The sequence below is a fragment of the Brachypodium distachyon genome, chromosome 2 (genome assembly GCF_000005505.3).
Source record: "Brachypodium distachyon strain Bd21 chromosome 2, Brachypodium_distachyon_v3.0, whole genome shotgun sequence".
Lineage (NCBI taxonomy): Eukaryota > Viridiplantae > Streptophyta > Magnoliopsida > Poales > Poaceae > Brachypodium > Brachypodium distachyon.
The window spans coordinates 9,022,669-9,034,655 of record NC_016132.3 but is presented as its reverse complement, the minus strand read 5'-3'; the positions used below and the strand labels follow the sequence as shown (position 1 = coordinate 9,034,655).

General features: G+C 42.5%; 1 protein-coding gene and 1 long non-coding RNA gene across 3 annotated transcripts; one reads left to right on the top strand and one right to left on the bottom strand.

The window, feature by feature from the left end:
- Positions 1-2,028: 2,028 nt before the first annotated feature.
- LOC100838170 (probable peptide/nitrate transporter At3g43790) lies at positions 2,029-11,444 on the top strand. Of its 2 annotated transcripts, none has more exons than XM_003567256.3 (17): positions 2,029-2,384; positions 7,446-7,486; positions 7,578-7,638; positions 7,799-7,901; positions 7,988-8,090; positions 8,175-8,228; positions 8,344-8,406; positions 9,021-9,070; positions 9,163-9,238; positions 9,388-9,597; positions 9,731-9,818; positions 9,936-10,021; positions 10,109-10,216; positions 10,446-10,490; positions 10,589-10,677; positions 10,927-10,970; positions 11,060-11,444. In XM_003567256.3, the coding sequence occupies exons 1-17, from the start codon at positions 2,207-2,209 to the stop codon at positions 11,155-11,157; spliced, it is 1,497 nt and encodes a 498-aa protein (XP_003567304.1). In that variant the 5' UTR covers positions 2,029-2,206; the 3' UTR covers positions 11,158-11,444. The 2 variants fall into 2 exon arrangements, with proteins under 2 accessions (XP_003567304.1, XP_014753613.1); XM_014898127.2 differs by lacking the exon at positions 2,029-2,384 and adding an exon at positions 6,474-6,903.
- LOC112270641 lies at positions 4,419-5,512 on the bottom strand. Its single transcript, XR_002962968.1, has 2 exons — positions 4,578-5,512; positions 4,419-4,452 (listed from the first exon to the last, which is right to left on the bottom strand). It is a non-coding gene; the product is annotated as an uncharacterized LOC112270641 (long non-coding RNA).
- Positions 11,445-11,987: the final 543 nt, after the last annotated feature.

Below are 11,987 nucleotides of genomic sequence, written 5' to 3'. Positions count from 1 at the left end.
ATTTCTCTCTTTTTTTCCGTTCTCTAACCGTTGAAACTTAGTTTGACAATCTGTGTATCTTTTTTAAACCGGATTATCCTTTCGGTGATAGTATCGATGACTTCATCAAATTTAAGTGCTCCATGATCCGATCTTACGTAGGTGCAGTCTAAATACGGTATCGATGATGGTGTGTAGATGTATAGATGTATGCACCTCTTTAATTTTTTTCTGGTACAAAACTAACGTCACAAGGGACCCGCCATATTGCCCGCATACACCCAGCCACGCTCTCTCGTCCTATTCCCTAGCCTAACACACATGCAACATTTAATACTATTTTTTGGTGTTTAGTAACAATGCAAAGTAATCTTTCGTTGGAGCACTTGTTACTTAGGATGTGAATTGTTTCTCTCTCTTCTTAGTATCAGCTGTGCTACCTGCCTATTGAAGATGTCCTAATTATGTTGTAGGGGTCTTCTTACAGTCTTTCTATCAAAAAAACCGCTGGTTTCACTTAAAACCAACTGATTCCTCCTTTTAAAAGAATGAGATGATTAGACATATTAGGAGAATATTCCCTTTTGAGGAACCAAATGGTTCCATTCCAGATTCATATATTTTAGGAACCAAACATGAGGATGATACTTCAATGTGAAACCATTCCATTACATTCCACCGTTTTGCAGCAACCAAAGTCGATGTGTTTGGCTGTCAGATCTTAATGTTTTATTCTTAGAACCTCGTGGAATGTAATGGATCCGTTCAGAATTTGAAGACAATTCTCGTGTTTGGTTCTTAGATTATATGAAGTGAAAATGAACCATTAGGTTACTCAAAATAGAATATTCTACCTAGAAAATGTAGTAATTAGTTGATTCCTAATGGAACCAATGGCTCAGCGTGTGGTTCATAGAATATATCTCATCTTTTTCATAAAGGTTGACGTATTTGATTTCGTTAAGACAATCTTTTGACCAACAATAATTGTACATGCAATGGTATCACAATTATCGGCAAGAACTTTCAAACACAAATTTATTGACATATATTTCATGTTTTAAAAAACACGTTCATATTAGTTAAAGCCTTGTCTCAACGAAAGCAAATACGTCAAACTTTATGGAAAAAAAAATAGAAATGTAGAACCTTTCGGTTTCATTTCATTTCTACATGAATTGAACCGTTGCATTCTATTATACCTCGAGAACTAGACACTACTCTAGTGGCAACACGTCAAGAGTGGGTACGACACGAGATCTTAATCAAATGATTCCGACTGAGATTTTAACTTTTAAGTTACAAACCAGACGCCTTGAAAATCAGACACCCTGAAATATGCCCACGTATCAAATAAAACTAGAAAAGGCTGCACTAAATAGTCGACAACGCGGCTGGCGTCGGTCGCGCCACGCCGACCCGAAACGCCAGTTCGGCCATGACCTAAACGGCCGGCACGTGCTATCGGCCGCCTCGCGCATGCATCGAATATTCGCATCCACCGTCCCCTAAGCACCGATGAAACGGAAACTGGACAAAGAAGGTCGTGTATTCTGCCGCGGGCGCCCATATCTCAACGCTGGATCACGTCACACGCGCACGCACCACATGCCTCCACACGCTCGTGTTCGTTCTCCTTTCTTTTGTTCCACAAGGCCGCTTCTGGAAGTCACAGCTAGTTCACTGGGATCAAGCTCCGGTCAGTAACGGAGAGAAATGAAGTACGGAGTACGAGAAAAATTAATATACGCCCATAAAGAAAAATACGTACAGCAAGGTCCTCGAAAACAGGTTAGACAAGTCTGAACAGTTCTCGGCTCTTTTTTTATCGCGAAAAGTCTGCGCGCGCGGAATCCCGGCACGGCACGGGAAGGGAATTACAAACTCATTCTTTTTTCCCCAGGATACGCGCTCGTACGGAAAGTTTTCCACGCCGTGGTCGGTCGTTCCCGTGGAACGACGGACCCAACCCCTGTGTATTCCTGATCGATCTCTGTTCTCTCCTCACGCCACACTATAAAGAGCGCCCCTCTCCCAGTCCCTCGGCTCGCTCTTTACGGGAGTAGTGTAGTACACAAACTAGACAGTGCTGCTTCGCTAACGCTTGCTTCCTGCGCGTTACTCCTGCAGCTTTTAGCAGTTTGCTGCCGTGCGGTGAACGGCGCGTACGGCTTTCTTTGCGACCGCACGAGCCACATCTTCGCGGCGAGAGAGAGGAAGGGGGGAAATGGCCGCCGGCGAGAGGAACGGTGCGGCGGCGCCATTGCTGGCGGCGGCGAGTTGGGGGAGGAAGAAGCTGTGCAAGGAAGGGTGCCCCGGGTGCAGGCTGGACGAGGTCAACAAGGCCAACACCGGCATCCCCTACCTCAACTTCTTCTACGTCTGGGTCGTCTGCCTCTGCGCCGGTAAAGCTCTTCACTCTCTGAGCCTCCTTGATTTACTGTCTTAGTGTGAGTTTTCTTGGTTCCGGCATGGCACGCACGCACTTTCCGGACGCAGCAGCACGCGTCCGCCACCTCCATCTTCTTCCTTCGCATTGACATCCACATGGCATGGGAGTATTATATTCCCAACTGAATCCGCCACCTCGGTCTTCTTCCTTGGCATCGACATCCGTTTATTTTATTCGCATTGCATATTACTCCTACTGAGTAGTAGTACTGGCATGCGGTCTTAATTTACTACTACTCCGTACGGATTAAACTGTACTCCGTACTGATTAAACTGCTGTCCTCTGATGGAGTACATTGGAGATCGGTGTCCAAAGTCCAAACCCCCCAAAAAATCGTACAAAGTTACAAAGCTAACAGGAAAACGTGCCCTCCACAGATTAGTAATTAGTTAAACACGGAATAGACGTTTTCATCAGAAAATTAAGGTTTAACTATGCCATGGAATTATGAAACAAGAGTAACAGATCAAGGAATCCACCGGCAGTTAAGTTAAAGCTGGAGGATGGATAGATCATAGCCTCATACTAGCTCATAGGACATGGACGACGATAACCCTTCCCACCTCCGTGGTACAGTACACATGTGCCTCCGGCTGGGGTGAAAACTGAGAAGGATGTACCTTTCTGGCACATGCCTACAGACTACTGAGTGGGGCCTAAAGTCAGTCTTAGGCAGTATTACAAGACAACGAATACATGGTGTGCGACCTGTGGGTGCAGAATCTCACCACGTTTGAACTTCAAAATGAAATGGCCCTGCGTTGCAAGCTGCAGCTTTATGTCAAGGCTTCAGTCCAGCTTGAACTTGACATGGTAGTACAGTCTTAGGCGGTGGTACAGGACAACGAATACATGGAGTAGCTTTTTCAAAAAAGAATTTTTTTTAAGGATCTAAACAGAAATCGTAGGGTCGCTTGTTGGAGCTAGAGCCAGGACCTACTCCAGTCCAGCAATAGGGCAGGTAATGAGCAACGGACAATTCGGTCCAAATTTTGAACTTTACTGCTTACGGCTTGTAGTTTCTCCTACTACTCTGAGTCGATTTAACGTGCAACTACGCGTACTAGTCATGCGTATCTGAAAATAGAGCGTAAATATCAAATGATATGGACCTATCTACGTTGTTAATATCTCGGCCTCACACATATACAGAAGTGATGTTTCTCTGTAATCTACTCTGCGTAGAACTAACGTAGTAGACCTTTCCCCTCTGCAAGCCTACAAATGATTTGGCCGTTTTGAAATTAATTTTGTAATTATCTTATTAGCGAAGAAAGGATGGACGTACGCTATATAGCTTTTGGTTTGTCTGATTCTTGATTCCTAAATCCTAATGATCCGACTTGTATGCATTGTCCCGGCTTCTGATAAACTGGCAAATAACGGCTCTCAAATGTCATAATTTTGACAAATCACTTCTTTGAGTTGCAACCAATGCAAGTCGCCTATTGTTATATTAGAAGGGTGTGGATATATCTAAATTGCCTGATTTTTAAAGAAGAGGGTTAAATCTAAGTTGGCTAATTAGAACCGTTGTATCACTATCTAAATTTCCTTTTACTCTATTTTTTCATCATCCGTTTTGAATCTAAAAGCATAAACCATATTCAACAGTTCAGGAATCAACTTATCTCTAGCAAAAAATCAGACAACTTATATATAGCAAAACCGACATTACAAAGTACTAAAAGAAACAATGAGTGGAACTGTGTAGAGGAGCAAGCAATAGAGAACACACTCCATCCGATCCAAAATAAGTAGTGATAGTTCAAAGCTAGTTGAAAGCTGCGATGCTTATTATGAATCGGAGGTTGCATTAATGTCTTGTGTAGTCATCATAAGTTCACAAGGACAACATTGTTGAGCTAAATTTAATCCGATCTGCCAAATGTATTTCCATTTCCCCCAAACCTGGAACTAGTATTGAACTGGCTCCAAATTTGCCATGTCTTGAGAGTTTCAATTCCAGAGGATAGGCGGCTTTGTGTAACCCAAAAGGTGCATGCTCTACTGCTCCGTACCTGACATACGCAGCAGTATTAGTATCATATATTGAAAAAGAATACCGCGATGCGGTTACATGCCCGAAGACGAAAGGGAAAAAAAACTACTCAAATACATTTCACTCGGAAGCCACAATACTAACACTAGGAAAAGAAAAGTTGGCCCCACGAAACAGCCCCGCTCGCCTCCACGCCACGCCTTCAGAGCGAATCCAGTGTTGCACACGGGCAACACTAAACCACCGAATTCCGATAATGCACCAACAAACCAGCGTAATACTAGTGTTTTGAACCACGAGGCTAGTCCACCAGCATACTAGTTGTACACGGTAGAGAACGGTACATATGCAGAGTATACATAACAGCCGCTCCCTGCATTAGTATCATCCACACCCCTCCACACGCATACCCACTGGCTGGATCGAATCGAACATGGGCGAGTTTCCTTTCACGGTGCACGCACGCATCACCCCGGCCGGTTCATCAATTCCCTGACAGAGAAACAGAGAGAGAGAGAGAGCGACTCACGAGCCGGGGACGGACGGACGCCCACAGCCGAGTCCGATGGCCGGCCCTTGTCGCAAAAGCCAAGACAAAATGCTCCTACTAGTACTCCTCCTTGATGCTCGATCGATCCGTCGCTGTCTGGATCTCGAATTAATTCCCGCTGCTACTGTTGTGGATCGGACGCTCCAACGCGACCGCACACGGTGGTGCTTCGTCCGATACGGCCGGTGTCGACTGATAATGATGCTAGATGGCAAAATATTCGGCGAGGTTGACACGTTATAAGTACGGTATATATCAACGTGACAGTAGGACCAGGACCATGTTTTCAGGCTGGCTGGACCAGACCAGGTGCGTTAATGCGTTGTACACGTGAGTACGAGACGTGGACAACGATCGGAAACGAGTAGCATGCAAGCCGCCGTACGGAGAGGTACGTGGCCGTACCTACTCCTGCCTTGTGGCCCACGGGCGTGGGAAGTAGGCGTGGTCCTCCTCCTGCCTTGTGGCCCACGGGCCGATCTGATCGATGGAACGTGTGCGCCGCGTCGAGTATGAGAAGCCACGACACGACTAGGTAGCTAGGTTGGTCCATGCAGGATGCAGCTTACTAGCTTGTTGTTTTCCTCCTCCTAGGGTACATGTGTTTGGAATTTTAATAATGTTGAGTTTTCCTACCAAAACAAACGAAATACTACTGTACTAGTACTCTGGTTGCCTTGAGGATGCGGCTGCAAAAAGAAAGAAAAAACATGAATGCGCTCTCTGACCGTGCATACACTTCAATTGTTTGAATTCAAAAGTTCCACTAAATTTCTAGTGAATGCGTGTCGGAATCATCTTGATGATGAGTCATGCCTCCACGCCTCACTTCCACCACCCACGTAGCAAGCGCCGCGGTTTATTAGAGCGTGCTATTTTCTTACCACTAGATGTTGTAGCAATGTTCTGTACATATATATAGTCATGTGATAAAATGTCTAATTTGCAAGTGTTTATTGGTGAGCTGATCGATCACTCCTTTCATCAACTCGTACTAACATGCTGGACCAAAGTTGAACTTCTAATTCTAATCCCACTCAATCAGTTTTCTTCTGACGTTAAACAATTATCCTGTTGTCATATGAGACGCGCAATTGTTTGTTTCGTATAATTGATAATCAATCCAAAACGATTACACTCAATTGGCAAATTATTCTCATTTTTTTCTCTTCTAGTTTGTAGCAATCTCATAGCCACTATGCTAAAATGTGACTTAGGACATCTCCAATGGGTTGCTTAAAAATGGACGCTAATGTCAAAATTCTAGTTTAGCTCGTTCGGGATTTATTTCCAACCCGAAAGCTAGCATGAACGTTTAACATAGAGTCTAGCACTTGAGTGAATTTTTAGTTCTCTAGTTTGCATTGAGAGTGTGATATTTATATAGATTTTTTTTCATCTCTCACTTTAAGCATCTGCATATAAAAGCTCTTGCATCGGAAATGGCCTTTAGAGAATAAAAAAAGGGGCTCCCATGACAGGTGGGGGGACGAAGAAGGTCATGCAGGGGACTTGGCCAACCCTCTCATCCCGCCACCTAAATTTAGCCGAAACGAAACCAAGGCAAGGGAAAACCCGAGATCCGAACGCGAGCTAGGCTTCCATTTCAGCATCTCTCTCTCGGGCGAAGATGATGCCGCGCCACGACTCTCAGAATCCATTGATGTGGATTCAGGAGCTCGAGCAGAGGAGCCATCAGGTAGCACCTCTTAGCCGGCGCCCTCAGCAACGACCGCCAGGGGCTTCCCTTGCCTGCTGCCGCCGTCGAGATGACCGGAGCCGGCGAGGCGCCATTGCTCCGCCTCCGGAAGGTGTACCATGAGCGCTGCCCCGGGTGCAGGCAGGAGAGGAAGGTGCAGACGGACGGCAGGATACCCTACACGGACTTCCTCTTCATTTGGATCGCGTGCTTGTGTGCCGGTATGATCCGTATTTGTGACCATGTTCGATATCCAAAGGGGGCTCTTTTGGGGAAGATGATTAATCCGATGAATTTAAAGCATTATACTGCAGCTTGTCGATTGTGATTTCCTTTGTTTGGTGGGTGTTTAATCAAGAACATCGACAGGTTCCCTTCCCAATTCTAGTGCAGGTAATTCATTGCAAAGTGCGATCGAGTCGCCGCCAGTTAACATCACGAGAAGATATTGTGCTCTCAGAGTTTAGACCAATAGAAACCAATAGACCATTAGGGGATGACTCCAAACATATGTGTTTGTGCATTCATTCTTCATTCATGGTTGTTACTTTAAGCCGTTTGCCCCCCTCCCCAAGGACACCGTGTATGGTCTATGTGCTAGAGTCTCGTGCATTTGATCTTAGAAATACGAGATTTTTCTGTTACCATAATTACTTTGCAAAGAAAAAACACACAGATATATTTCTGTCATTTGGTTTAGTCCAGTTATTTCACATTAATTTTAGAACTTTCTGACTAATACAGTGCTTTGTTGTATTTCCAGCCCTACCAATCCAGTCACTGTTCCCTTATCTATACTTCATGGTATGTACACATGTTGGAAATGCATCCGGCCTTGGTATATACACTAATGAATTCTTATGTGCTTGTGTTCACTTTTGTTCTGACGCAACAGATCAGGGACTTGAATGTCGCGAAGGAAGAGCAAGACATTGGGTTCTATGCTGGTTTTGTAGGTGAGCATTGTCTCCAACAGTGACAAACTACCGGAAAATATGGGCAGAAAAAAGCTTATGCTGTCATAGAATTCTTAGATTACACTGACGGTTAATAGTATTGTTTGTCAAGTGTTATTGCCTCGTAGTAGTTACTGACTGTAGTACTGTATTGTGAAAGGGGCAACTTATTTCCTTGGGAGAACCATCAGTGCTGTGCCATGGGGCATGTTTGCTGACAAATATGGGAGGAAGCCCTGCATTGTGATCAGTATCCTTGCAGTGTATGGAAGATTCAGTTACATTTTGAAAACATACTCAGTACTCCATTCGGTTTAACTGAAGTAAATACCGTTGACCTTTTTTTCAGGATTGTGTTTAACACACTCTTCGGCCTCAGCACGAGTTACTGGATGGCAATTGTAACTAGGGGGCTACTTGGGTTACTCTGTGGTATACTAGGACCAATCAAGGTAGTTTAATTGTTGTGTTGGTGACTGCTATTAATTCGGCACTTATTTGTGGAACACTCATGGTTGCACCTTTTTATACTTCAGGCCTACGCATCAGAAGTCTGCCGGAGAGAGCATCAAGCTCTAGGAATTTCCCTTGTAAGAACAGTTCCTCTTTATATTTTGCGTTTCTCTCAGTTTCATTGTTCTGAACAAAGGCTTAAGATTATCATGCTTCTATCACTGATCCACTTATGTCTGTATTATGTCGTAGGTTACATCTTCACGAGCAATAGCTCTTGTTGTTGGACCAGCCATTGGAGGATTTCTTGCACAGGTTTGGATCAGTCCACTCAGATGAGCAGAAAGTTAGCCTTTTTAGAAATACTGAACTGTTCCTGTGGAAAAAATAGAAGTGCTAAACTTTAGGGTAACAACCAAATATTTGCATCTCACATGAATGCCAGTCTGGTAAGATAAAATGCTGTATCTGACGAACAAAGCTATTATTGCAATAAACTCGTTACACTGATATAATCATGATAAGAATAACCATCTGCTGATTAGTGTGAAAACGAAACACTCGGTGAATAGGCAAGAACGTCCCTAACATGGCAGTTTAAGGAAAATGATGAAGTTCATAAGTATCAATTTTGATAGAGATTTTGCAGAAGTTAATACTCCCTCCGTCCAACAAAGGATGTCTCAACTTTAAACAAATTTGAATGCATCTATACACTAAGTCATGTCTAGATACATTCAAATTTTGACAAATTTGAGACATCTTTTGTTGGACGGAGGGAGTATTACTGTTCAAAGTGATGAATAGAATTTTGGTTGCAGATATGAACATAACCTACGTATTGTTGTATGATAATTAGTAATCTTATATATATGACTCTTAAAACTAACTTTCTTGGCTAACATTGTGTACCATCAATCCTATGTCAGCCTGCAAAGAAGTACCCGAATCTTTTCTCCGAGGAGTCTATATTTGGGAGGTAACTATTATTCGTACTATTTTAATTAGAATGTTATTTGTTTGCATCATTGGAGCATATGAGATAACCTTTGGACCATCATCCACTTTTAGGTTTCCATACTTCCTCCCTTGCTTCGTCATATCCGTTCTAGCAGCAGGAGCATGTGTTGCCTGCATTTGGCTTCCGGTATGGCCCCCTACATTTCGCAATGATTCTTCTTCATTCCCTTGAAATCCCACTTGATGAATAAATACCACCGTTCGTTACAGTATTCACTTTCCAAAATTTCATAATCTCATACCATTTTGCTTCACACATTTCTCGCATTTTGTTAGGAAACTCTGCACATGCACCATGATGACGAAGTAGAAGCTATTGACGCACTGGAGGAGCAAGTTGTTGCTCCGAACTTACAAGATGCGAAAGCTAATCAGTTTGGATCAGGAAGAATGTCATCTACTAAGAGACTGCTAAAGAACTGGCAGTTGATGTCAGCTATAACGCTGTACTGTGTCTTCTCACTCCATGATACAGCTTACCTTGAGGTAATCTCGCTTTATGAACCTTAAATGACCATGGTAGTAGCATAGTCACAAAAATACATTTCACCTTATCTAGCCTATAGAATTCCCAGATTAGCTAACGTATTAATGTGTGTTTTGCGATTTCCATTTTCAGATATTTTCACTCTGGGCTGTGAGCAGCAGAAAATACAGGGGACTGAGTCTTACATCCCAGGATGTTGGCACTGTGCTAGCTATCTCGGGTATGTGAAATAAATGAACATAACACAACTGTAGCATAATCTTACCTATTCCGTGTAGCACCCACTGGTCTGATTTATTTATCTTTTGCCTCATGACCGATTTGTTTAATGTTGCAGGTTTTGGTGTTTTGGTGTATCAACTTGTAATTTATCCGTTCCTTGCCAAGTATGCTGGATTAATCAAGCCATTCCGTTTTGCAGCGGTATGTGAAGATAATATCTTATGTTTAATATGCCTCTTTGCTATGATGAGTCTTTTTACAATACCAAATGGGTGTTCAATTTTTTAGGTGTTATCTGTACTTCTCCTGACAACATATCCATTCATGGCCAACCTATATGGCCTGGAGCTCAAAATACTCATCAACATAGCTTCTCTTCTGAAGAATATGTTTGCGGTAAGTCAGTTTTGATGGCTCTTATATATCATTAGGAAATTAAGATGGGGAAGCCTGAATGATGTAAACCGTGTTTCATTTGGAATTCTATTTGAACAAATCTGTTGACAATATCAATTTGTTGCCGCTTCTTATGAAGTGAAAGAATAAAACGAAGAAAATGAACTCGCTGCTTTTTACAAGATAATTTTACTATGAACTATTCTGAGATATTATTTGAATGGAACAGGCTACGATTACAATTGCATGCAACATTCTGCAGAACACTGCGGTGGTATGTATCGATATCCCATTCTCCAGACTCATCTATCTCATTGCTTCTGTTCTGGATAATTTTGCTATGATCTAACTTCTCTGATGAAACATGTGCAGACACAAGAACAAAGAGGTGTAGCAAATGGCATCTCTGTGACTCTTATGTCAATCTTTAAAGCCGTAGCTCCAGCAGCAGCAGGAATTCTGTAAGTAGATTGTTTCTTTTCTGTTGTGTCCGGCTTGGGATTCTTCTTGCTATTTATTTTTAAGAGGATAAAAAGGAATTGAATAGCTCCAGCAGCAGCAGGAATTTTGTAAGTAGATTGTTTCTTTTCTGTTGTGTCCGGCTTGGGATTCTTCTTGCTATTTATTTTTAAGAGGACAAAAAGGAATTGAACAGGATATTCTTGGTTTTCCAACCAAGTAACTTCTTTTCCTGCCCCCAAATTTTGTAGGTTTTCGTGGGCTCAGAAGCACATAACTGGGATGTTCTTACCAGGTGAAAACATTGTTCTTCCAAGTCACGCTAATTTCCTTAATTTGGATGGCAAACTGATACTTGATCATGATTTATCGTGCAACATGCAGGTGACCAGATCTTGTTCCTGATGCTGAACATGGTGTCGGTTATTGGGCTTGCACTGTCGTTCAAGCCATTTTTCTCTATGCCGAGTGCGATGCGATGATATGGCCATAGTTGTGCATATGTAGTTAGTTAAGTAAAAAACAGCGGCGCTGCCAGATTGCAGGCCTGAACCTAAACTAAGTGAATTCATGTATTGTATCATCACATGTTTTTCTTATTTTCGGCTGTGTAATCATATGTGATGAGTATCTTGTTTTCTTTTTTTGTTGCCTAAACTTCGAGACACCGGATTTGTGATTGTGTGATTGTACTGATAATTCAGTAACCAGATCAGGCCTTCTTCCTGGAATCCTGATCGGTAGAGTAGCAGTTATGTCTTCAACTCAATTACATTCACTACATTTTTTTAGGGTGGAAATCTGTTAAGAACCTTGGTCTGAACCATGTCAATTTACGTTTGCAAGCATTTTGGCACCTAACAAACTGAAACAGCAAGCTAGCCGCTTGTAGTAAAGGGGCAAGGCCACAACTTGGTAATTCTCCTAGCAGTATGACTATCAAGGGTGATCTTTTTCTATTGATCAATGCAGATTTCTAACACAAAATTGGCAAGGGAAAAAAACAAGGAGAAAATCAACTCCAGGACTTAAGAGACAGATGGTGCTTAATTTTTATTTTGGTTTTGCAGTGTGCCGGTTAGCTAATCCTTGTGATATTTATTTTGCTTATTGTTGATTAGTTGGCACTTCCCTGTCACTAATTTGTTCGAACAATCTTGAACACATGGAAAGTTGGAAACTAATTAGACAAATATTTGATCAATACCAGTGGCAGAATGCCGTATTTGACGAGTATCATGAATATGATGTAATATTGAAACTTTTGAAGCGAATATCATAAGGTTGGCTTTTGAGATGCTATGGGAATCAT